Source organism: Leopardus geoffroyi, chromosome B4, assembly GCF_018350155.1.
Source record: "Leopardus geoffroyi isolate Oge1 chromosome B4, O.geoffroyi_Oge1_pat1.0, whole genome shotgun sequence".
NCBI classification, from domain to species: domain Eukaryota; kingdom Metazoa; phylum Chordata; class Mammalia; order Carnivora; family Felidae; genus Leopardus; species Leopardus geoffroyi.
In genome coordinates, this window is record NC_059341.1 from 130,449,441 (window position 1) to 130,476,183 (window position 26,743).

Below are 26,743 nucleotides of genomic sequence, written 5' to 3' on the forward strand. Positions count from 1 at the left end.
GACGTCCATAAAGCCCCTGAAAGCCCGTGGTGGCACTGACGTGGGGGTGCCGTTGTTTGCGACGGTGAACAAATCTTGGTACAAAAGTCCCCAATAAAAGCCCCCCCTGCCCCCGCCAATAATGCAACATAGTTTGAAACAAACAGCTGAAAGATAATGTACGCATAAGCAACATTTGTAAGCTCTAGAATCCGGTCTAGAACACGGGAGAGATTCCCCATGTATTTTTTTGGCTTGCACGTTCCAGAACACCCGGTTCTCCCCTCCTCCCCTCCTCCCACTAAATGTCAGTATCCTCGTCATGGCAACCAAACACTCCCACAAATATACAAAACGCCCCCACCGGGGACAATGCAGCCCCACTGAGGGCCACCGGTGGAGGCTGCTGGGTTGTGGCAAAACTTTTCCAGCAGCAGAGCCCCCATTTGGTTTATTTCTCATGAAATGTCAGGCAGAACCACAATGTACGCATTGGCTAAAAGTACCCCTGCCCTGCCCTAAGTGGGGACACCCACCCCGCCCCTCCCCTCCTCCCCCACACCCGCTCCTTCCCCACAGGTGTCCGAAGACCCAAGTTCCCAGGTGCGCAAACCCTGAGTCTCCACATATCCAGTTTCAAGTTCGCTGGGCCCACAAAATCACCTCTGCTCCCTAACGTGTGTGATGAGGGGGCCATTCTGCCTTCTGAGTGTTCTGAATCTGATCGATCTAATAACACCTGTGAAAACTTTTGGTGACGTGATTAAAAGCGACATTTGCCACTAAGAGGGGAAAGGATACCAGGGGCTCTGTGCCTGAGACGGGACTCCGGTTTTCCCTGAGGAAAAGACATCCTTTGATGAGCGGAAATATTTTCAGCAAAGATCCGATCCTTCTAAATGCATTAACACAGGTTCAGTATTGTGTTTCCGTTTCTGTGTGAAATGCCAGCACGGAGGGAATTTTCCTGTTTGTGGGTAATCTGTGGTCAGGCATAAAGCAATGGAGTCGATGCAGGGCAATTGAGGTGAAAGGTTTGTGGCTAGTTTTTAATTTAATTTATTAATTTATTTTTATTTTTTCAATTAATTTTTTTTATTAAAAAAATTTTTTAATGTTTTCTTTATTTTTGAGAGACAGAGAGAGACAGAGCATGAGCCGGGGAGGGGAAGAGAGAGAGGGAAACACAGAATTGGAAGCAGGCTCCAGGCTCTGAGCTGTCAGCACAGAGCCCGACACGGGACTCGAACCCACACACCATGAGATCATGACCTGAGCCGAAGTAGGACGTTTAACCGACTGAGCCACCCAGGCGCCCCATTTCTGGACAACTTTATTGCTTCTGCTCTCCCAGACATGACTCAAGCCCCGGGAGCTCTCATGGCCACAAGCTCCTGGCCCGGCTGGACCCAGAAAGCCCAGTCCCAGGCAGCGGTGGGAGAGCTGGCTTCTGGGTCCATGAGGAGGTCACCTCGGCTGCCCTGGGGGCGTGACTCCTGGGGATTTCAGAGCAGCAGGAAACGGGCTGAAAGCTGAGATCAGAGGAGTTAGACAGACATGCATTGTCACACTCACACACACACACACACACGCACACACGCACCTACAGGAACCAGATATTCAGAACCGGACTCCGCTTGTGCCTCCTGACTCACTTATCTTTAAAATGGTCTGTCGTTTACAACATGCTTTCACGGCCGTGAGAGAGAGAGAGTCCTGTGTGACCCATGTCTGCAGCCAGCACTCATTGAGCGGCTGGGGTGGGGCGGGGGGGGGGGGCGGGCGGAGGGCCAGGGGCCAGGGGCCAGGTGTGTGACACCAGTGAGCAAATATGGGACACACCAGTGTCCAATACGGGAGAAAGAAAACAAACAAGCAAAGCAAAATAATTAAAAAAAAAAACAAAACCAAATTCAGGATTCTAGATTATGAATTCCATTTCTGGAAGTAAGCAGGCTAGACATGGCAAAATACACTCCCCTCCTGATACCCTAATAAATCTGGATGAAAAATACTGTAAGAACTTCAAAAGTGTGTAAATCTGGGGCACCTGGGTGGCTCCATCGGTTGAGCATCCAACTTCAGCTCAGGTCATGATCCCACGGTTCACGGGTTCGAGCCCCGTGTCGGGCTCTGTGCTGACAGCCCGGAACTTGGAACCTGTTTCAGATTCTGTGTCTCCCTCTCTCTCTCTCTGCCCCTCCCCCACTCACGCTCTGTCTCTCTCTGCCTCAAAAATAAATTAAAATGTTGCAAAAAATTTAAAAACAAAAGAAACAAAGAGTCATGGAGGCTAGTGTGAGTCAATCTAAAAAACAGGAATTTTGGAAGGAATAATAAATGTAGGAAAGACAACGTTTGAAGGGATTATTTTACATCGATATTTTATATATTTTATTATCTATATTTAAAATATCAGATATCTCATTAAGTGCGAAACCTTACATACATTTATACTATATATAATATTATATATGGCTATATATAATATTACATAATATAGCTATATATAATATATAATATTAATAACATTACATAATAGCTATATATATAATATTACATATCATGATATGTAATATTATATATAATAGCTATATATAATATTACATATCATGATATGTAATGTTATATATAGCCGTATATAATATTACAGTGTAATATTATATACGGCTATATATAACATTACATATTACATATACATATATGTATACATATATACATATTATATATTATAATAACATGTAATACTATATATAGCCATATATAATATTACAGTGTAATATTATATACGGCTATATATAATATTACATGTTATTATAATATATATTATATAAATATATACTATATAATATATTATACTATATATAATATATACTATATAATATATATAATATAATATAGTATATAGTATATAGTATATAGTATAATATATATAATATATTATATAGTATATATTTATATACTATATAATATATGTTTTTATATAAAACATATAGTATATACTATATAATATATCATATATGAAATTATATATCATATATGAAATAATATATAGCACATAATATATTTTTATATAGGGGGTGTAATATATCATATATCATATATCATGTGTAAAATAATATATCATATACAATATATTATGTATATATATTTTATATATTATATATAAAAATAAATCCTATTGCTCTTGCTTCTCTGGAGAAGCCTGACTGTTCCACCACCACCATCTTTGTGACTCTGGTCCACTGTGACGGGGTCCCCATCTCAGACTCCTCAGGGGTCAGCCTTTCCCGCCTGCCTGTGTCCAGAGCCTACGTGTGCTCCCCCAGGCAGGGGCCAGGACTGTCTTCTTCACCGTGGCCCCCCACAGCTGAGCTCGGTGCCTGGCACACTGCAAGCCTCAGTGAATATTCGACGAAGGCGTGCACGCAGCAACGAGTGAATTTGCGGTTCCCTGCATCTGACACTCTCTCCCACTTTCTCTGCTTCTCACCCTCACCCCCCCGGCCCCCACTACACGTACACTGTCCTGAAGGCCTGGCACAGACTCCTCTCCAGTCCCGTGCCACAGAACATCCATGAGGGCAGAGATCATGTTTGTCACTCAAGGCTGGGTGCCTCGTCCCTATCGGTGGGGGGCCGTTGAGGGGGGCACTGGCACATAGTATTTGCTCAATAAATATTTGTCAAATCAATACAGAATAGATGCCGTTGCCGGATTGATTATACTTTTAAAATATTAGCCCATATTTCCCTCCCAGGATTTCCTTTCTCTTTTGCTCTTTCCTTTTCAGACAGTAAGGCATTTCTGAGCCCAAGCCTCAGGAAAGGACGTGACAGCTGAAAGCAAGAAAAACATGTCCCTCGTGTGGATGTGCAGATTCAAAAGCTCAGGCCCTGAGAGGATCAGAAAGAACACAGAGAAAAGGGCAAAGACTTGGAGGAAATTGTGAGGCGTTCCTGCTTCCCAGGCTGGAAAATAATGTTCTGAACTGTCAAAAAGGAAGAGAGTTGAAAAGGAAACAATAGATTGCAGTTGGTGGTGGACCCCAGACAAAGGAGTTCTGTCCCTGCTGGAGGCCACTGCTAGCTCAGAGGGCACCCGTGTGTGAATTAGGAAAAGGCACCCCTTCTGGGTGCACAGCTTGGCAACTGGAACACAGACGGGATCTAGCCCTTAATTGACGCCCCCCCCCCCCCCACCCCAGGTGCTCATGTGGAGTGCACAACCTATACAACCATACAGGGCTGCCCTGCACACCCCTGTGAAGCCCTGGAGGAGGCTGGGAAAACTCAGACAGGCCCCGTAAGGTCTAAACACAGAAGAAATGTATGCCTCATATCCCAGGTGAAGCCCTCACGGGTCAGGGTTGTCCCTGAGAAGAAGTGGCCCTGGCAGAAGGAGACTTGAGCAGTCTCAGGGTTTCCTCAAGGGCCTGATAAGGACAATAACTGGAGACCAGGTGGGATGCAGCGTCCCTCAGGACCACTGTGGACAGATGACAGCAACAGATTGCCACCTTCCCGCCCCCACACGCCACAACTTGGCATCTGTAAGCCCCTTAGAATAAGCCAAAACCCCAGGGATATTTGGAACGAGGGAGCACATTCAAGGAGACAGAGATTAAGTATCAGCCACGCAGCCACAGTGAGGATTCCAAACAAAAATTCACTTAAGCTATAGGAAAAAAGAAGTTGCATTTGGTGCACACGGAAGGTATAAAGTGAGATTTTTTTTCTACCAGCTGTGCTCCACAAATATTTGTTGAATGAGTGCTGAGTGAATGACAAATGGCTTCTTCTCTGCAGCCCTCATTGTGTTCTGTCCTGATTTAATTATCGGAGCACTCAGTACCCTGACTAGATTGTCAATTGCTTGAGGGCAGGGACCAGCCTATTCAACTTTAAATCCTGCACACGTATCTATATAGAAGTGCTGGTTGCCTGGGCATTCAATTGAATTACTATATAAATGCACAGCATTTTCCCCAGGCTCCGTGATCAAAACCCTCCCCTCTTCCTGCGCTCCCCTCCCCTTCTCTCCCAGCCTCTGAGCAGAATTCCCAAAGCTGGGAATGGACAAAGGGACCCTCTCGTGCTGTCCTGGATGCAGCAGCGCAGCCTGATGAATGAGCCTGTTAGGTAGGATTGGAGACATGTCTACGTTAGCAGATGAGCTCTGCTCTGTTCAGCAGCCGTCAACTGGTGTGGACTGAGGTCAGGTTCATCACAGAGGGTGGGGCCTCAGGACTCAAGGGCAGGGGTAACTAGGTCACTTGTCCTGGGAGTTCCTGGGGGTTTATGGGGCCTCCCAGAGTCAGTACCCTGAGTCTAAGGGGCTGTTTAAGGCCCTCACGGCCTGGGCACCCGGATGGACTCAGGCCACCTTTTCCATGGCCCCTGTCCATGACCTCTGCTCTAGCCTGCTTCCCGGCAGCCACCGTCACATGCCAATGTTTTATTCTGGGTCCTCACAGCTGTATCACACATTCTGTCTGTGCGCTCGGCATTTGTAGATACGCTTGTGGCTCCTGGCCGGCGTTTATAAGTTATTCGCCTTGCGTCTGTCCTTTCTCTGTGGCCAGAAGGTCAGTGCCTGCCACTGGCTGGCCACCTCTTTGTCACCCCGACTGGAGTCCCCGCTGCCTTCCCAGCTTTGAACCCAGATTTGCCCCTTAACTAGCTGGTGTCCTTGGCATGTTCTTTAAGCTGCTGTGTCCACGGTGACCACCTCCCCCAGGTCTGTGTCCTCTCCTCTGGGCGCCCTGCAATTTTTTGCCTCTTCCCGCAAAGGTCTGCTGACCGCTCTCCTGACCAGACGGGGCTCTCCCCGCCATCGCCTGTGCCCGGCACTGTCCCTGCCACTGAGGAGCGACCTAAGGAAGGCAGGTATCCGTTCCTCTCTCCTTCCTGCTCCCTCCTCTCCCTCCTTTACCCAGTTTCCCTCCTCTCCTTTCCCCCAGCCTCCTCCCCACGCACACAATCCCAGCCATTTCTTCCTTGGGGCCCTTTCACTTGCTCCAGGACAGGAAGATCACCAGGCAGAGACCGTCATGTTGCAGGGTCTTTTATTAAAACCAGGTGAGTTACTCCATTAGCTGAAAAGGCACACTTAGGTTCCAGAAACCCCCACCCCACCCCACCCCCCACTGCCCTGCCACCTCCTTTGGGATGGGTATGGCTGTCCCCACTCTGCCCAGACCCGTTTCTCATGGCAGAGGGGCATCTGGTGGGGGTGATGGGTCAGAGAATCTGTATGTTTACGGCTTGGATTTGGGATTAGAGGCGCGGGTGACGGGTTGGGTTTGGAGATTGGAGGAATTGGGCTGGAGTAGGGGAGAGAGGAGAGAGGCTGCGGGCGGCAGAGAGCAAAGGGCCACACTTCCGGTTCCCGGGGTGATGACCCCCACAAGGAGCTCAGTCCCCAGGCAGATGAAGCCAGCCCGAACAGCCTCCCCCCCCTCCCCTCCCCCACCCGCCTCTCAGAAACAAAGCAGACACTCAGAAGCAAACTCTACGTGGCTACAGGAGACCCAGCGCCACCCTCCCCTGGGGCCCGGCGCCCCCGTGGGCGGGGGTGGGGTCGTGCAGGGGCTTAGCCCTGGAAACCCAGCTCCTTGTACTTGGCAGCAATGTCGTTCCGGAACAGCTCGAGAGCCTTTCTCATGGCCGCCTGGGCGTCAGTGCCGAAGTCGTGGGGATGTTTGCTCTGGAGAACCTGGATGATGGCCTCTGAGATGAACTGCAGCGGGATGGATGAGAGGGGTGCTGGTCATGGGGGCGGACAAGCCAGGAGCCAGGGGGCAATCAGGCTGAGTCCCACCTTCTCTTTATTTCAGGGCCATTTATTGAGCGCTTACTGTATACCAGGCATGCTTCCAAGTGGTCTCTGAGATGAATTCCTTTTATCCCTGCAACCCCGGGAGACAGGTATAAATGGGGGACCAGGCCCGTCCCAGTACAGACCCAAGGTTGTGCGGCCCAGTGGGTCGGCTCACCCACCACCCTCCTTGGCTAGTGTTCAGGATGTGGGTCCAGCTGCGGCCAGACAAGGGCCCGGGTGCCGCCTCCATGCAGACAGCAGAAAGGAGGGGAATGCTCCCATTCCATGGTTTTGTCCAGGAGTTTGCAGTCAGAAAAGCTAGATAGAAAGAAACTATGTCCAGGGTGCCTAGGGGTGGGTCAGTCGGGTAGGTGACCGACTTCGGCTCAGGTCATGATCTCGCAGTTTGTGAGTTCGAGCCCCGCGTTGGGCTCTGTGCTGACAGCTCAGAGCTTGGAGCCTGCTTCAGATCCTGTCTCTCTCTCTCTCTCTGTCTGCCCCTCCCCTGCTCACGCACTGTCTCTCAAAGATGAATAAACGTTAAAAAAATGTTTTTTAAGGAAGAAATTATTTCCATCTATGTATATTTAATTTTTGCATTTAATGGCTTCATAGGGTTATTGCTTTAAGCAGCCTAATGGGGGCTGAGCGGGGGTGCAGAGCATCCTATATTCTGTGCCAAGCACAGAGCTGGTGCTCAGAATTCTTGGTGGGCGGGAAGGAGGGAAGAAGAGGGAAGGATCTGGCCTATGGCTTGCCCCCAGGACCCACACTGTCTTCTGTCAGCCTCGCTGTCACCATCACGTTTGCTTGGGCACCCACGATTTCCTTACCAGGAACACCTACAGCATGGCGGCTTTAGCGACTCAACGATCTCATGGCTGTAAAATGCTACTGTGCTCTTCCGACAGTGAATCAAGCTTTGATGTCAACCACAGCCCTGGCCGGCGCACCAAGCGGTGTCACTTTACAGAGGCCGCGACGGGAAAGTAGCCAGACTGAGGTCACATAGCAAGAGGACTTTGCACCCCGGGGGCGGGGGAGGGTGGAGGGTGGGCAAACGGCCGCCAGAGCCAAGGACGGAGGCGGTGACCGGACCTCGTTTTCCCGTTTTCTCGGGGCGCCCCGAGTGCAAGTGACCACGGGCAGGTTGGGGGGGGGGGGGGCTCGGGCTGCCATGGAGTAAGCCCCGCCCCTGGAAACCATGGGATACCCAACCTCCCGGCTCAGCTCCGCCGTGACCCTCATGTGTGACTTATGAAGAGCGTGGAAGGGGAGGAACAGACACGGGCCCTGCCTTCCATCTTGCGGGGATCGATGCAGTAAACTAAGCTCGTTTTCAGCAGACCTGGTTTCCAGTCCCCCAGCTGCCAGTGCTACCTTCTCTTTCTGAGCCTTGTTCCTTTGTCCCCCCGGAGGGGATACGTCTTTCCGGTTGTGTTGGGAGCCCACCCCCACGCCACTGGGGTTCAGAGATGCGAGAGCCAGGGTCTGCCCTCGGGGAGCTCATGTCCCAGCCAGGAGACAGCTGGGTAAAGAGATGAGTTACAGTACAGCCGGGCAGGCGCCGTGACAGAGAATGAGGATAAAGTGCCTTTGCAGGGAGGGGGGGGGGGGGCGGGGGGGGGAGGGCGCGGGTGGACAGAGCAGCTGACGGCCGGCCGAGTGCGGAGGAGGTGGCTTCTAAGCTGGGCCCTGGAGGATGGACAGGGATTTGCTGACAAGAGAAGATGGGGAGGCCAGGGGCCGCAGCAGGCACGGAATCTCAAAGGCAGGACAGGCTCCTTGTGTCTGTGATGCTGAGTGGGATGGGCGGGCAAGGTTGTCTACGTGTGATTTGCGGGGGCAGCTGGGGCGCAGGGAGGTGAGGCTGAGAGGCTGACGCGGGGTGTGGCGGTGGCGGATGGGAGATATTGTACCGCAAGGGTCAAGGGCTTGAGTTCCGGAGTACCGTTGATCAGACTGTACCTACTGGCTTATTAGCTGTGTGACCTTGGGCAAGCTACCTAATCTCTCTGAGCCTTCAGTTTCCAAATCTGTAAAGAGAGTATGCGAAGGGTACCTGCCTGGCACAGAGTCTGCTAATTGCCTGCCCAATGTCCATCTTCTCCTTCTTCCTTGGTAACAGAACACCGGTTGTATTTGGAGTGGCAACAGACCACATTTCCCAGCTTTCCATGCAGATGGGTGTGGTCTTGTAACTAATTCTGGCCAACGAGATGCAAAGAAAACTGTTGGGTGGGATTTCTGCGACTCCTTAAAAGAGAGCTTTCCTCTCTTCTTCCTGCTTCCTGTTGGGAACGTGGACCAGATGGCTGGAGCTCTAGCAGCCATCTTGGATCATGAGTCAACTTTGAGGACTCATGCCAACATTGGCATGAAAGAGGCTGCATTCTCGGTGACCGTGGGGCCCCCACACCAGCTCTGGACTCCCTAGCTCTGAACTTCCTTTGCATCAGAGAAAAAGAGGACACTGAATGCGTTCAATCTCAGGGAGATTTCGAGAATTCCACGCAGTGATCCAGGCGAATGCCCATCCTAACTGGTAGCTATCACCGCTATCTTTATCCTCATCGCTGCATCAGCCTGCCTGCTGCTCCCATCCTGAGGGATTGCACCTATCCCGAAGGCCCTTTATCCCCCAGATCTCAATGCTCCCTCTTGCCACACCCCTCCTCCCACTGGTTATAAAGGCAGTTCAGGCTCTCCCCTGCCCACCCAACTCCTCAGCCCCTTACAGGAGGTTCAAACCAACTTCTCTTGCCTAGGACACCCGAGGCCTCTCCTTCTTCATCTGTAAAGATGCTGAAACCAGTATCACCAGCCTGTTGGCCACCCCCGGCCCAGGATCAAGCCCCGCTCCTGTACCCCTGCCTCACGACTCCTGCCCACATCAGGCTCCAGATGGCACAGGGGTTAGGCGCCGAGGGCCTGGGGGGGGGGGGTAGAGCCCTAGTTTGAATCCTGTGGGCAGCTATTGCCCTCCCTGTGCCTCAGTTTTCTCATCTGCCCAGTGGGTGTGATAATGGTACCTCCCTGTGGTGGGGGGAGTGTAAGTGGTGCCCCCAATATCCAATCTCCCTTACTTCCCCGGACGACATACCGATCTGGGGGAGAAATGGGTTTCCTCCCAGTGACCGCAGGGGTGACAGCTCGTTTTACAGATGAGGAAACTGGGGCTCAAAGAGGAATGACGTGGGTCACCCACAAGTCAGTGGCTGAGCTGGGACTCGAACCCCAAATCCCAGCCCTTCGAGGCCTCCCCTTCCACCCTCCCACCCGCCCCTGCCCTGCCTCCCACCTCCAGGTACTTGACGGGGATCTTGTGCTTGGTGGCATGTGACTGGGCCAGGGGCTTCAGCTCCGCCTCGTGCTGGCCCTTCTTCTTGAGGATGCCCCCCAGGGCAGTGAGCACCGTGTTGCCATGCTTCTTGAGGTCCTCGGAGCCCTTCATTTCATCCTCTGTCTTCAGGTGCTTGAACTTTTCGAACTTCTCCAGGGTCTCCGGGTGGCCCTTGAAGAGGCTGCGGGCACAAGGGGGGCTGGAGTCAGACACAGGGGCTGGAGGTGGTGAGACACACGAGTTCCAGTCCCGGCTCCGCTATTTCCCAGCTGCGTGACGCCGGGCCATTCGCTTTACCTCTCTCTGTGCTCCTGCTTCCTCATCCAAGCACAGGGGATAGCCGCTGCCTACCTAGAGCAGCGCTGTGGGGGCTCGGTGGGCTGTGTAAAGGCTTGCCCTGCTTATTTCAGGTCAGTAGCATCTGCCTCTTCATTGCTACTCGAGAGGTAGGAAGGAAAGATGTGCCTGCCTCGCTCCCTGGCTCCACCCGATTTTCTCTGAGTCGCCTGGAGAGGAGGTGATTAAATCGCATCACGGGTACGAGGCAGAAGGGCCAAGGGGAAGCGGGTCTGCGTGATTCAAGACGTCGACCGCGCAGGGGACCGTCTCTGCAAGCTTCCTGCCTACGGATCATCCTTTGGCTGCTTAAATACTTGCAGCTACAGGAGACTCACTACGTCCCGTGTTAGCTCTCAGGCTCAGGAAGTCCTTGCTTATTTTGCTCAGACGCCCTGTACCTCCCAGGCCCCTCAGATGGTGAGGCCCAGGGAGGGAGCCACCTGCCAAAGACCAGGTCTCCACTCCTGCCAGGGAGCCAGGGAGCCAGGGAGCTTAGCTGCAGAGGGACTCTGCCCTGAGCCACACCTGTAGCCCTGGAGCTCGGTCTTTCCTGTTCTGGAAAATTGGGTGTCGGTTAACGGGAGTCATACCTGCCGCCTCGGTGGGAGGTGGCTGTCCCCGTTCCACTGTGGGCCAATGGAGCACAGAGGCAAGTGACGTGGGTCAGTGGCAAAGCCCGAACCAGAGATCGGATGGTTCTATAAGTCATGCGCCCTCTCTCTCTCTCTCTCTCCCTGTCATACCCTGAAATGTTTGCAGGAGTGGCCCTGTCTCCCCAGCCTTCCCCTCCTCCTGTCTAATGGCTTCGGGTCCCTGCAAGGTTCCTCTTTTTGTAGCTTCCTGGATCAGCCACTCGCTTCTTCAGCCCTGCAGTGGACACACTCCGGTGTGTTAAAGCATCTCACAGCACACACCCATCCTCACGTGCATGCACACACGCGTGCACCAAGTAGCACAAACAGGGAGCACACCCTTCTCCCGGGAGCTCATCCCTCCTGCACCCCCCCCCCCCCGAACGCCCAGGGCAATCCACAGCCATGCCCCACGTCCCCATCTCACCCCCCGTCCTGGCCCGGCCAAGCCTGTGTGGCCGGGACAGCTCATCCCTGGCACTTTTCACCCAAGGGTCCTATTATTATCTGGTGACAATGATCCTTGAACTCCTGCCTGGCAGAGGTGAGACCTAGCACCCACAGGTGAAGGTCAGAGGTCGGGATGCTGGAGGGAGCCTATCTGGGGCAGAAGAGGGCCGAGAACCTGGTACCCAAGGCAACCAGGGATCTCAGATATTTGGGGAGCCCCCAAGATGTCTGGGAGAAAGAACGCGGGGATGAGAATTACGAAAGCTGAGTTCTGGTCCCAGGTCCACCTCCAACGTGCTGTGTGACATTGAAAAAGTCACTCAGCTTCTCTGGGTCCTGGTTCAGCCATCCATAAGCCAAAAGGGCTGGTCTGGCTGATATTTCAGCCTCCAGCTGTAAGGCTGGACCCCTGCCTCACCTTCTACTCTGTACCAGTCAGCCCGCGAGCGAGCCCAGATTTACCTTCAACAGTGCAGGAAAACCAGGCCAATGAGTGCCCACCAGATCATTCTGGCATCACTCAGCCGCTTCCCTCCCTTGGCCCAAAGTCCTGCAGCTGGGAGCCCCAGGCAGCCACAGAAGGCCATACCTGGATTTGCCTAAGGGCAGCACCCCGGAAAATGGACAGACAAAGCCCGTCGGCCCGCGGAAGAGGATGGACAGACTTTCCCTCCCGTTTAAGGAGCCCTCACTTGCCTTGCGTCTTCAGCTTCAATCCTACATCTACCTGCTTTGCTTTTCGCAGGCCTGCAGGCAAGTCAGCGAGAAAGGAGGCCACCTCCCAGCTGTCCTCTGAACGGAGGCCCAATCGGACACCCACACGGGAGATGGAGACTCCAACCTGCAGAATGCCTTCCCTGCTCTAGGCAGAAGAACCGGGCTGGGCAGGGCAACCCCGCTCTGATGTGCCAAGAGCAGAGCGCTCCAGAGCAGCTGTGCTGGGTGCAAGCCGCCTGGATGTGAATTCCAGCTGTGCGACTTGGGGCAAGTTACTTAACCTCTCTGTTAAGGGTGGTGATCCTAATATCTACCTCATCGGGTGCTTGGGAGGCTGAGTTAATACACAGGAAGCGGCGAGCCCAGGGGTTGGGGGTGTCCTTCGCGACGTGCAGCAAAGCCCTCAGTGTTTTGTTAACAGGCTCCGCTGAACAGAATATGCCGTCTTTTACAAGAGGAGTAGGAGAAGTGACCTTGCCAAGGTCAGTAAGAAAGCCCAGGCTCAGCCTCTGGAACAGAATCAAGTGGCCAGCTCCCACAGAGGCAGGTGCAGCTCTGGGGGTTAGCACCCCCTCCCTTCCCTCTACACGCAGGGAGGCCCTCCCCCCCCCCCCGGACCCCGCACAGTAAGAGGGCAGAACCCGTTGGCATGGTCTCTGCGTGTCCCACAGCCTAAGACGTGACGGGGCATTGGGCTTTCTGGGACCTTTCAGGGGCCAGGAGTCTCAGGCATCACATCCCATCCCCGGCCCCTGGCCCTTGGTAGGTGTCCCTGATCCACTCTGGAGAGGGAGGGAAGGTTTCCCCTGATGACACAATACCCCAAGTCTCCTTCAAGTCGCTGCCTTGGGGGCTAATGGCCTCCAGATCACCTTGGAGAGACTTGTGCTTTGCAAACTGGTCTCCAGCCCCAACTACCCTGCCTCCTCTCCAAAAGCGAGGGAGGAGCATGGGCTCAGGGAATGCCAGGGCATGAGAGCAGAGAGGGACCTCAGAGACCCTGGCAGACAATCGCTTCGTTCAACCGATAGGCAAGCAGGAGGAGTGAGTCACTCAGAGAGGAGGAGTGACTTATCCAAGGTCACACAGCAAAGGTGCCTAAGGAGCTGATGTCAACTTGGGGGAAACTTTTGTCCCATCCCCAGCGGCCTGCTGGCAGGGACAGGAGGAGAAAGACACAGGGAACATCCCCCATGATGCCAGTCGGAGTAAACAGAGAACGTGACCATCCTTCCCCAAGTGTTTCTAGCGTGGATGACTCAGGGCTCAGACTTCGGATCACAGATCCAGACATGGGAGCCGGATAGAAGTGCAGCCCAAGGAGACCAAAAAGGCATCTGAGTGGGAGAGGGAAAGCTGGCTCGTGACGAAGGAGAAACTCGTCTGTAAATGAAAGCGTGAAGGACAATCCATTCACTCGTGGCCACCCCAGGGCCACTTTCTCCCAGGTGCAGAAATGTGGATTTATACCCCATTCGATATTTGACTTGCGCTGGCCCAGAGCATGAGAGAAGGCATCTGGAGAAGAGGGGTCTCACACCGTCTGGGGTGGAAGGCAATGAGAAAATACAATTCTGTTTACAAGCCACACACCATCCTTTATTTGCAACACTTGGAATTTTGTTTTCTTTTGTTTGTTCAGGAACCCCTGCAGTTAAGATGTGCTTGGAGACCACACTACTCAGGGTTCTCAAATTCAAGACTTCCTCAACATCAAAAGTCCCTAATGGGCCTCTGTCTTCTATTTTCTAATTATAATACTTCGCAGGTCCTTAAGCTAGCTCCATCCGTAACAATTACTAACATCTTCTAGAACCTGCTATGTTCCAGGAACAGCACCAGGCCCCTTACAGGCATTAGCTTATTTAACTCTCACTTCTACTCTAAAGGGTAGCACGGAACACCCCCGCCCATTGTATAGGAGAGGAAACCGAGCCTCAGAGAGGTTGTGTGCCTTCCCGAAGGTCACACAGCGGTTCGGAAGCCCAGCCAGCTCTAGAGCCTGTGGGTCTTTATCTTGAAGGCCATGTCTCAGTCTTGACAGTTTATAGACCTTTACGGATTTGTGGATCAGGGAGGTCCTGCCCCTCTCGGGTCCTGTTTGTCCTCATCCATTTAGTGAAGCGTCTGGACAGGATCTCTCAGGGCCCTTGTTAACTATGACTGCCTACGATTCTAGGATTCCTCTTGGTGGGCGCTAGGCATCCGGGGTTTGCTCACCAGGCTTCTCCCACTGCTGGCACAGGCCCGGGATGGATCTCTTTTCCTTTCTGGACGCCAGTCCCTGACACTTACAAGCAAAGGAAAACCAAGTGAAGGTGTTAACAAAGTCGACCGACACAGCCAACTGGTCAACCCTGGGCAACGATTCCGCCTTGCAGGCACGCACCCTTGATCTTTGGGGAGTGGGTGACAGAGGCAATGGGGTCTCTTCCTTTTACCTGATGAGGACCTCCTGCCCGTGGCCCGCGAGGTCGGTCTCCACCTTCCCCCAGACGTTCAGCACCAGCTGCCACTCTCCGTCGCTGAGCCCCATGGCGCAGTCTGAGGAAGACAGAAAGAGGGAGTCCGGGCCGACTCGGTGTCCTGGCTCTGACAGCCGGGGTTTGAGACCGCCCGGCCCCAAAGGGATTTTATACCTTCCCTGAAGCTCGACACAGATCACTTGACGGCTCGTTCACTCTCCCCTCCTCTCCCTCCTCCCTCCTTTTCATGAGGGGTCTAATCTTTTCCTTTCTGTAGCTCTCACATGGGAGCTATTTTGGGGCAGGTGCCATTGTAGGGAGGTAGGACAGCTCAGGCCACAGGGGCGCGGGGGTGTTTGTGTATGTGGCAAGAGCAGGGGAGGAGGCTGGGCCACTGTGTGGAGTCTCAGAGGCCAGCAGAAAGGGCACCACCAAGGCCGACGCCAGCAGCCTGAAACTCAACTCTCCCTGTTGTCAACCATCCCAAGGAAACTGTCATGTTTCCAAGCTCGGGCAGCGGCTCCTGGGCTGGCCCTGGGACTGTTCTGGTCCTTAGCAGTCTCCTTGTCCACAGTCTGCCCATGTTGCCGGAGAGCCCCTACCCAGCCAGAAGCAGGGGGGTGAGAGAGGGGAGGGAGCCGAGGTGGTTCCTACTTATAGCTGGGCGTCTATCCACGGGCTCTTGGAGTCTGGATTTTTCTACCCCACCCAGAAAACTGGCTTCGTGGCCCTCGTGGCCTTTGCTCAAGTATTTCCTTCTGAGAAGTTTTGCTTGGCACACCCCCTCGAGGCCCCATTAATGTCCTCCTCCTTCCATTTATTTGGGTGGGCGCCCCTGTTGTACGGCTCCCTTCATCGTGCTGTATTTCTTAGTTTCCATGCTGGCTCCGCCACAAGTGTGTTAGAGCAGCCGATACGTGTAAGGACATGCCGGGCCCTCCTCCGAGCACTTCACATTTGGTAACTTGTTTAATCCCCTGACAGCCGCATCTCTAGGACAGACATGGCATCGTCCTCGTTTATTCAGGGGGGGAGTTAGGGAAACTGTCACGGTCACATAGCTGATGGTAGAGCTGGGATTTGAACCCAGAAAGTCAGGCTCTTGGGTTCATGCCCCCGAATACCTTACTCACTTAGGTTTTATTGACTTCTGTATCTCTTGGACCTCACACAGTGCCCTGTACCAAATCGTAGCTGAACAAATATTTGTTGAATAAATAGATGGTCTTGCAAGGGAGCCAAGGGAGGATGGTTGGCCTTCTTTGTATTTATCCATCATCCATCCATCATCTAGCCACCCACCCATCCATGCATCTCTCCATCGTCCACGTATGGGTTCATCCATCCACCCACCCACCCACCCACTCCCCCATCCATCATCTGCCCATCCATCCATAATCCATCCATTCATCCATCCCACACATAGTGACAGACTACCTCTGGTGTGATGGAAAGTGTGCCACATGCTCAGGACAACAAAACTAAATAAACACATCCCTGTGTTCAAGAAACTCACAGTCCCTTGGGGAGATATAAGGAGTGAGCTTACAGCACCGTTGTTTTAGTGCTATGATCAACGTACCAGGCCCTTCCTTCCATCTACACAGGACTTTACAGTTCACAAAGCACCTCCTTGGGCAGCATGACATCTGATTTTCACAGTGGCCCCGCAAGGTAACGAGCATCACCCCATTTTATAGCTGTGGACGGTGAGGTTCCAAAAGAATAAGCAAGTGCCCTGGCTGTCCTGGGTCTGTAATAAACACGTCCGTCACGACGACCCCACATAGACAGCTCTTTCTGAAAGCGACTGCTCTGTCCCAGTCCCTACATGACCATGTAGGGCCATGTGCTTCCCCCCCGACCCCACGGCCAATCACAGCCGACTGGACCGGGACTGGCACCCAACCCGAGGCAGCCGATGGCAGGGCTCTATCCAGCAGCCTCCATCTGTTAGCTACCTGAATCAGATCCCCTGTTCGAAATACGAGCAGGGACGTTTGGCAAGAATTGTCTAGGCGGTAGGAAACGCGGCGTCGAAGAGAGTCAGTTTCATGGCCAGCACGGAGTAGGAACCCCAAGGTGGGGGCTCTTGAGTGTCACCTAGGGCCCAGAATTCATTCCGTTCCGATCTCCGTCAAGCCCGGCCCAATTACTGTGTGAGGGTCACCGCCAACTGCCACTTCCTGTCTGACCCCTCGCGGATCCTGTCAATGAACCCTGTTGACTCCTTTATCGAATCAATCAGCTGGTTCCTAAGCGGAGGCGCCTCTCCCCCTGACACGGTGCCCCAGGAGTCACAACAGGAAGCTCCTGTTATCCCAGACCTCTGGGAGCCCAGCCACCTTTCACAGCGGAAGATGGGGTGGCAAAATGTGTAGCTAGAAATGTCACGGGGACTGGGGGGAGAGCTATCATTCATGCATTCATTCGTTCGTTCGTTGGTTCGTTCGTTCATTCTCCTATTTGCTCAACAGCCTAGTACTAAGGGCTTACTCTGTGCTGGACGCAGGACAGAGGAAAGGCAATTCTGAGAGAATCTGCCAAGGGCTCAGACCCCCAGCAGCTTCGGCCCCTGCTGCCGGTCACTCGCTGGAGGCTGAGGCCAGCACGGTGGCAGGGCAGGGCGGGGCGGCTTGGTACCCCGCCTGGCTGGAAGGGAGCAAGGACCTGGCAAGGTTCCGCACCGGCCGCCCAGGGGCTGGTGAACAGCAGGGTGGGACCCAAATCTGAAGCCGCGGGTCCACCACCTCCAGCCTCTGCACTTGTCTGGGGACAGCCCGAGCATTTAAAAGCTCATCAAATCATTACCGATGCTCAAGTGTTTAATACTTAGCCGTCCTCCCTTGGCAGGCACCCCCATTAACTGGTCTGCTCATGGAAACCTGTGGCTTTGAAGTCGATGGACCTTTTAAGTTTTACCTTTTAAGCTAATAGGAAGGGGCCGACATCTGTTTGCACTTCTATATCTCTACAACAGAGCAGGCATTACCTAACAGTAGCTATGGCTACCTAGAGGCACCAGCTTTGTTTGGGGGCTATAATTATCCCGGTGACAGCCTTCCAGTGGCCGGGGCAAGGAAGCTGGAGGTGCACGAAATCGGAAAACCAGGCCGCCTTTGCGGGCACAAGCCTCCTAGAGCCTTACACTCGCGTGTCATACACGGACACGCACACCCACACGCGCGCACACACCGAGGTGGGTTAGCTCGATCCCTCCACGCTGGACCCGCCCCCATCCTCTTTCCTATCCTCTGTCACAGAAGCCTTTGGATGCAAAACTCCCGAGACATGTGGGATCGTTCTCAAGTCTTCAACTTCTAGAGTCTGGAGATGCCAGAGGGAAACTCTGGGGCGCCAAAGTCTTCGGGTTTGGCCGCTCTGGAAATTTGGGCTTGAGAGGTCCAGGGTCATAGAAAGGCAGAGATAGACAAGTGTAGATGCGGATAGGGCCATCGTGTCTGGAGGCTAACAGAAGACTTCGACAGCATCTTGTCCAAGTTCCCACTAAAGGCGGGGAATTCTCCCAGCGGATCATCCTCTAGCATCTGCTTGAATACTCCTAGGAGCAGCGAGCTCCTTACCTAAGACTTGCAAGAGTCTCCTTTATGATGAACCAAAATATGCCTTCTTGTCACGCTCGCTCCCTTGGGCACACTCTGCTGACTCTGGGGATACAGAGGACCAGTAGAGTCTACTGAGAGGAGAGGGAGGCTGCATGCTCACTGAAGACTTTTCTTGTCCGTACTTGGACAAGAACTTGACCCGAGCACCGCCCCCCACCCCCCAACACACACACACACACACACACACACACACACACACGGTAAGCCAGGAGCCAGTCTGGTGGAAAAAGACTGGTTTTGCGATCTTCAAGTCGGCAACTCCTGCCGAGCATATACACAAAGAGAATTCTCTAGCAAGGGCCTTCCAGCATCCTGCCCCTCCCCGCCCCCCCAGGCTTGAGTCCCCAGGTGGCTGTGCAAAGAGCGGCTCTCTTCCAGGACCTGGGAGTTTGCTAGCCCTGGGGCAGCTAACAACTCCCCGAGCGAATCTGGGGGATTCCACTTTAAGACTTCATCGAGGGGGTGACTTTGGCCCCAAAGAGCCAGGGGTCCCTTCAACCTTGACCACCTCCCTTTCTCCTCCTAGGAGCCTCCCCTTTGGAAGCCAGCCTGGCCAGTGCCTCCCGCCCGCCCAGCCTAGTTTGCTGCTTCCTGCCAGAGTCTGCGGTCCTGGACCAGCGCCAGGCCCGACTCAGAGCAGACTCGACGGGGCGGCGGGACCCCCAAGCTTGCCCCAGACCCCACTCCGCCCAGCCTCCTGGCAGCCATAGAACTGACCACGTCTCCCCTTCTGCCCAGCTGTCCTCCAGGAGCCTGCAGCCAAGCGGCGGGCTGGGGGTGGGGAGAGGTGTCTTATAGCAGCTGGGGAGAGGCACAGGGAACTAAAAATACAGTTGACATGGCAAGGCTCCTCCTCTCCCTGGAGGCCCAGAGGGGCTTTATTGGAAGAGGGCTGGCAGGGACACAAGGATCCCCAAATCCCAATAACAGTTGTGGCCTGAGGACACCAGCCGTCCTTCCCCACCTCTCCGCTACTCAACCTCGGAGGAGGCGTGGGGTGGCTCCACCTTCCACCTGTCACCGGTGCGGCGCGGCCCCGCCACCTCCGCAGGCCCTCGCCCTTCCTTCGCGGCCCATCTCGAAGAAACGGCGCCCCCTGCAGGAATCCTCCCCCAACTCCAACCTTCCCTCGCAGGTGCGCCTTCTTTCCCGCCTTGGGGCTCCAGCTCGGGTGCAGCCTTCTCTCTCTCCGCTTTGGGGTGCAGCTCCCCATTTCTACCCCGCGAGCTTCCTCGGGAGCAGACGTCCCAAAACAATAGACACTCGCACCGCACTTCCTGCGCTCCAGGGGCACCGCCCCTCCCAGCGGCCATAAACCCCACCTCCCACGCGAGGAGGTGGAGACACAGAGAGGTTATCAGGAGCCACCAAAGTCACACAGCTAGGAGATGCCAAGCACGAAGTTCGAACCCGGGTAGTCCGGTTTCGGGGTTGGTGCTTCCCAGCTGGAACTGCTCCAACTTGTGGATCGTTCTTCTTCCCCCTCTCACCTTTCTCACAGCACACCTGGCAGAGAGCTGGGTCAGTAAGGCCTTTGAATGTTTGTATTATTGAACGGAGTCCATCCAGGGTCTTTTGGCTTCCCGGAGGTTAAGGCAAAGGCAGTCGGAAGGGTGACCGCCGGGTGGTCCTGCTGCCATCTAGTGGCAGCGAGGAGAAAAGCCTCCGCCTCTGGCTCTGCCGCTTCTACTGGGTCCCTGCGTTCGCCCCCCCCACCCCCCATCCACCCTCCCCGCCAGCCAGGACCGGGTCTTTTCCCATCTCTATATTCGTGGCACCGACCAGGGACGGCTCTCCAAATTATTAAAAGGGGAATAAAGCGTGGTTTTTGCTCTCAACGGACTCCGGGTTGAGGGGAGGAAATCCCTGGGGGGATTTGGACCACACCAGAGACCCAAGCAAAGGGCTTTGGGAGGGTGGGAAGGCAGCCCGGGGTCTACACGGAGAAGATCTGCGGGCAGAGGCCACAAGGGGACTGGACCTTAAAGTATGAGGGAGCGTGCTGTGGGGGCCCCAAAGCAGAGGTAACAAACTGTGTGTGCAAAAGCCCAAGGGGTGCATGGGGAAAGGGGTGCAGGGAGGTGAGCCCACCTGGGAAGGCCCTTCTCCCTCAGAACCAGGACTGAAGACTTAGAATTGATTGTTGAAGTCCACAGACACGTGCTCACAGGGTGCCGGGCTCTGTACTGGGTTCCAGAGAGACCAAGGTAAATGCCACATGGTGCCTGGACGTTAGGGGGTGACGGGAGGGACGGATATGTAAACACATGATGATAAGGGCAGTAACATAACAGGGATGGTGCAACATAGGGGTAAAACACAGGGAATCAGACAGCTGGATGCGATGCCTGGCCCCAGCCCGTATTACTTTTGTGATGCAGGGAAGATATCATAACTTTCCAGGTTTTTTTTTAATGTTTATTTATTATTTTTTGGGAGGGGGTGAGTAGAGGAAGAGAGGGAGACACAGAATCCAACCAGGCTCCTGGCTCTGAGCTGTCAGCACAGAGGCCGATGTGGGGCTCGAACCCACAGACTGCGAGATCATGACCTGAGCTGAAGTCTTGACACTCCGATTGAACCACCCAGGCATTCCCAGGGTTAGTTTTTGTTGTTGTTGTTTTTTTAATCTGTAAAATGGGAACTTTGAAAGTAGTTACCTATCTCAAACGTCTTCATGAGAATGAAAATGGGGAGTATATGTACAAGACTCAGCATGGTGCCTGGTATGCAGTAAGTGCTCAATAATTGTTCAGTGTGCTATAAGGAACGTAGAAACCATTAAGGAGGAAATGATTAATCGTACCAAAGTACATGTAACAGTGAAGGTGATGCCTGAGTAGTAATTTGGAGGATTTTTTTTAAAACTTTTTTGTTAATGTTTATTTATTTTTGAGAGAGAGACAGAGACAGAATGCAAGTGGGTTAGGGGTAGAGAGAGAGGGAGACACAGATTCAGAAGCAGGCTCCAGGCTCTGAGCTGTCAGCACAGAGCCTGACGCGGGGCTCGAACTCACAAATCGAAGTTGGACGCTCAACCGACTGGACAACCCAGGTGCCCCGGAATTTGGAGGATTATTAAGGGTTTGCTGGCAGCAGAGTGAGGAAAAGATATTCTAAGCACAAGGACCAAAACATTCGAGGACATGGCAGTTGGTGGGTTTGGACCAGGTTTGCTTGTGGGTGACAGAAATTCCAAAATAACATGGCTTCAACAAGAGAAGATTCATTTCTCTTTCATATGGAAGTCCAGGAGTAGTGGTTCAGGGCTGGTAAGGCACAGACCCAGGCGCAGCCTACTTTAGCGCTCTGCCATATTACACACATGGCCTCCACCTCCTGATCCGAGGTGGTTGCTTGAGCTCCAGCCATCACGTCATCATTCCAACCAGCAGGAAGGCAAAACGGGTAAACACAGTTGTGCCCCCGACCTTTCGGGACACTTTCTGAGGCTGTAATCAATACTCCCTCTCGTTGTACATTACACGACCACACCTTTCTACAAGGGAGGTCCGGAAACATAGAGTTTATTTCTCTACGGCCATATCCCGAGACACAAATTGGGAGTTCTACCGCTTAGGAGGAAAGGGAGAACGCAAATTGGGTGCACACTAGACATTTCCACCACAGGGTTCGTAAAGAGCATGATCTGTGCAGGCAAATAGAAGTACTTTGGTGTTTCTGTGGTGGGAAAAGGGAGCGAGGGAGGAAGGAATGGAAGATTCGACCAGAAAAGTAAACAGTGGCCAACCACGGGTGGCCTTGGGAGCCACAGGGGCTAAGATTTCTCCCCAGCAGCGAGCCTCTGGAGGGTTTTGAGCAGGGGAGGGCCAGTGGCTTTATGCTGCACTAGAAGCACCACACTAGTTACAGATGGGAACAAGGGCATGGAGGGGACAGGTCCGGAGACGCGTCCCCCCAGCCTTGTATTCTGAAACGATGTTCACACATGCGGCAACGCTGAAAGAATTTTCCAGTGAACGCTGTATACCCATCACCTATGTTCCACCACGGACATTTGACTAAACTAGTTTGACCGCATACCTATCCATCAGTCTTCCTTACGGTTTGTGGCGTTTCAAAGCAGGCTGCAAACATCTGCCCGTCCCTCCCCCGTGAATCCTTGGGCAGGCAGGTCATTCATGAGAGTTCAAGAGATGTTTGCCTCCTTTTCTTCTGCTGTAAAGTTTACGTCCAATGAAGTGCACGTGCCCGAAGCATTCGAGTCCAGATACCTGTGTCGGGCGACCCCCTATCAGAACACAGAGGATCAGCATCACCCCAGAAAGTTCCCGCCGGCCCCTTCCCGGCTCCGCCCCACCCCCACCACCTCCCAGAGGCAGCTACTGTTCCCTGTTTGGGTTTTTTTTTTTCAGGCACCGGAGGTCTGTGGGAGGGGCTCCGAGCTGAGGGCTGAGGGACGGGGAGGAGAGGGGACAGACGCTCCGGGGGGAGGCTGAGGGAGGTCCGTGAGTGGTGGAGCCCTGGGCCGGCAGCGGGGAGTCCGTGTCTGGCTGAGTGACTGGGCAGGTGGTGGCGCCCTTTACTAAGGCGGGCGGGGCACCCAGGAGGACAGGGGAGAGAACAAGTCTCTCTTGGGACGGCAGCACCTGCAGCGTCTGGGTGGCATGTGTCTAGCGGGCGTAGGGATACACATGCGTCCCCGAGGCTGGACTGGCCTCTGGTGGGTGACGCTGGGGAAGGGGTGGCCGTGTTTTTCCAGTTTCTGTATCCTCCCCGGCCAAGCCCCACTGCCCACAAAGGCTCCTGCCATCGGGAAAGGCAGAGAGCCCCTCCTCCACTGTCCGGAAGGCAGTGTGGACAGGGCACGGGTGTGGTCCCATCTGGCTGGCAGGTCAGGAGAGGAGCCTTCCCTTCCTTCCGAGGGAGAGCCCCTGGGCTGTGTCCCTTCCTCCCCTCTCCTTCCCTCCTCTCTCCCTAGCATCCTGCAGCCACACCGCCCAGCCTTTTCCTAAAACCTCCTCCCTTCCCTCTAAAAACAACCAGAGCCCAAGTCCTAGCTACCAGGACTCCTCCAGGGAAGGGGGCACCAGCCCTGCTGGGAGGGGACAGAGGAAGCCACACCCAGACATGGACCCACACCCAGACCGCAGTTGGGTTTTGTCTGGTTTATCCACAATCGAACCCAACTAAGAGACGCAATGAGTAATTTCTCTCTCAAAAGCCCACTTAGTCTGCTGGAGATATTCCCGTTCTTCCCACTGGCATGACTTTGAGCTTTTCCTTGAGAATTAATTCCCTGACCTTATTCTGCTAAAAGAGAGGCCTTGCCACCCCCACCCCCCACCCCCATCCGGAGTCACCGCACATGCGGAATCTACCTGGCGACTTGGAGAAGCTCCCGTTTACCCCCATCAGACACAGAGCACGAGTGAGTTGTCAACATAGAGGAAGCAGCAGAGATGGCCCCAGAGAGGGTGCCGAGGGAAGAAGAGAAGGACCCGGGGGAACACCCCAGCCTTTAAGGACTGGGGAGAGAAAGAGGAGGGGAGAAGGAAATTTCCGAGGACGGTGGGGGGGGGGGGGGAGCCCTGGGAAATTCTGAGCAGCGGTGGGAGGCAGGGGGAGGCGGGCGGGGTCAAGTGTGCACGCGGAGGATGGACGAGAGGGGAGCCACGCGGTGGGAGATGAAATGAAAGACTTCTTACATACTAGGCGTGGGTGAGGCTTGCAACACGAACGAGGACACATTAATGTATTCGTTAGAGCGCTAGCTGCTGTAACAAACAGCCCCCGACCTCAGCGGCTTATTGGTTTTAATCGTGGCTTCTTGGTTTTAGTTGTCCTTCACCTCCGTGAAGGTGGGGCGAGGGCTCTGCTCCACACAGCGATTCAGGGCCCCGGGCTCTGTCCCCAAGGACTCTGAAGGCCTCTGCTCCCTCTGTATCCAGCAGGCAAGCCAGATGAAAGAGAGGGGGAGAGTGAGAGGTTTGGGGGGGCCACGCCTGACACTGATGCTCATGGTTTCCGGCCACGCGGCCGTGCCGACTTCCACGGAGGCTGGGGGTGAGACGTCCCCATCTGCCCAGAGAAAGTGAGACAGGCTTGAACACACAGCACTGTGCTGCCACCGTCCCCCCGTGAGAGTAAAAGGTTTTGTAATCTAGGGGAAAAATGAGAAAGAGGGGCTAGGAATAGAACATTCCTGGGGAGCTTGGGTGGCTCAGTCAGTTAAGCAGCTGACTTCAGCTCAGGTCAGGATCTTGAAGTTCATGAGTTCGAGCCCCGCGTCGGGCTCTGTGCGGACAGCTCAGAGCTGGAGCCTGCTTCGGATTCTGTGTCTCCTTCTCTCTCTGCCCTTCCCCTGCTTGTGCTCTCTCTCTCAAAAACAAATATATGTCAAAAATTAAAAAAGGAAGAAAACAGTCCTAGAACTAATGTCTTAATCTCCCCAGAGCCCATAGTAGGTGTGCAATATCTGTCCTCCTGGTGAGTGTGGTCACACTGATAAACTACTTGGGAGGCAAGGAGGGGGTAGGGGAAGGGGGCTGGGGAGGGGTGGCCACTCAGTCTGTGGTGACTGTAGAAGGGCATCTGCCAGAAAAGGGCATTTGAGTGGGGGCTCGAAAGATGGTCCAGAGAGTTAGAGAAGCAGGAACGTACTGGAATGCTCAGGAAAGCCCGAGAAGACTAGTTGACAGGGCTAGAAGTTCTGTGAAGGGAATTGGTCGTGGATGAGGTTGGAATGAGGGCTTGGAACAGATGGGGAATGACCTTGAACTTTAAGAATTTTGGCAGCTCTGAGGAGTGGCTGTGGCTGGCTGTGGCCTGGGCTGGGGGTGGGGGGGGGCAGGCGGGGGAGGGAGGGAGCCATCTTGGATGAATCCGCAGGTCAGTTAAAATTAAGTGTGGTGGCCCAGCCCGGAGACGCCCGGGGCCAACAGTCGCGCTGGCTCATGTGGCAGCCAGGGTTTATTTCTCCACGGAATCCTCGACCTTCCTACTTTGGACTTGGGGGGGCGGGGGGAGGCGCTTGGAGTTGGAGCTGGGCTCTGGCCTGTCTTGTGACCCCTGCTCTGGGCTGTTGGGTCGGTAACTCCGGGTCTCTGACCTTGGCAGCAGGAAGTCATGGGGCAGTTAGACCCGACTCCCGACTCCCCGGTCAGACTCTCAGACCACCTCGGTCTGGAGAGGTCTCCCTCCCTATTCACCTTGCTAACCCCTCCTTGTGGGGAGCCTTCCACAGCTGACCAGGTTACAGACGCTCTTACCTTACCTATGTGGCAATATTCATGTTTGTAAACTGGATAATGGCTGTGAAATTTTTATTTTATTTTATTTTATTTTTATTTATTTAGTTTTGAGAGAGAGAGAGAGAGCAGGGGAGGGACAGAGAGAGAGGGAGAGAGGGAATCCCAAGTAGACTCGCTATCAGCACAGAGCCTGATGCGGGGCTCAAACCCACGAACCGTGAGAATGCGACCTGAGCCAAAACCAAGAGTCAGAGACTTAACCCACTGAGCCACCCAGACGCCCCTGGTTGTGAAATTTTTAGATCGTGCATTATTTGGCAGGCCCTATCCAAAGGCCCATCTCCCTTCTCCCATACACCCAGGAGCCACCTTCAAGAGGAGTAGGTGTGGTGGTGCTTAGGGGCAGGGGTGGGGATGGGGGAGGGGAGGGAACCTGAGATCCTGAGCACTTATCAGGAAAGATTGAGATCCCATCTAAGGGATCTTAGTTGGCATCCCTTAGATGAGTTGGGACTCATCTAAGTTGCTCCCAGCTCCCCCCCCACACACACATAGCAATGAGAAGTGCTTATAAGCAAAAGACAAAGGTAGTTCAGATATCAAGGGGTGGATTCTTTTTTTTTTTTTTAATTTTTTAAAATGTTTGTTTATGTTTGAGAGAGAGAGAGAGAGACAGAATGTGAGTGGGGCAGGGGCAGAGGGAGAGGGAGACACAGAATCTGCAACAGGCTCCAGACCCTGAGCTGTCAGCACAGAGCCAGACGCAGGGTCCAAACCCACAAACTGTGAGATCATGACCTGAGCCAAAAGCAGACGCTTAACTGACTGAGACTCCCAGGTGCCCCGGGGTAGATTCTGGAGCCAGACTACTGGGTTTGAACTCTGGCTTCGCTATTTGCTAGCTGTGTGACTTCAAGCAGGTTACCTAACCTCTCTGTGCCTTAGTTTCTTCCTCTGCCAACCAAATGGCAATCATAAAGGTACCTGCCTTCTAGGATGCGGTGAAATCTAAACTAGGTAAAAAAACCTAGAGTAAGCACTCAATACACTGTGGGCTGCTGGACTCAATTATAGCGAATAAAGAAACAATGCTTTAAAGAGATCTCCTTTTAATGGGTAGAATTTTGACCCTGTTATGTCATTAGTGAATAACGT

The 26,743-nt window shown here is 53.7% G+C and overlaps 1 protein-coding gene across 1 annotated transcript; it reads right to left on the minus strand.

Annotated features, from left to right (window-relative positions):
- Positions 1-6,030: 6,030 nt before the first annotated feature.
- MB (myoglobin) lies at positions 6,031-14,900 on the minus strand. Its single transcript, XM_045463842.1, has 3 exons — positions 14,725-14,900; positions 10,104-10,326; positions 6,031-6,721 (listed from the first exon to the last, which is right to left on the minus strand). The coding sequence occupies exons 1-3, from the start codon at positions 14,817-14,819 to the stop codon at positions 6,575-6,577; spliced, it is 465 nt and encodes a 154-aa protein (XP_045319798.1). The 5' UTR covers positions 14,820-14,900; the 3' UTR covers positions 6,031-6,574.
- Positions 14,901-26,743: the final 11,843 nt, after the last annotated feature.

Coding starts and splice junctions, on each gene's coding strand:
- MB (XM_045463842.1), bottom strand. CDS start 14,819: ATGGGGCTCAGCGACGGAGAGTGGCAGCTGGTGCTGAACGTCTGGGGG. Junction 10,327..14,724: donor GGGCAGGAGGTCCTCATCAG/GTAAAAGGAAGA, acceptor TTGTGCCCGCAG/CCTCTTCAAGGGCCACCCGG. Junction 6,722..10,103: donor TCCCCGTCAAGTACCTGGAG/GTGGGAGGCAGG, acceptor ATCCCGCTGCAG/TTCATCTCAGAGGCCATCAT.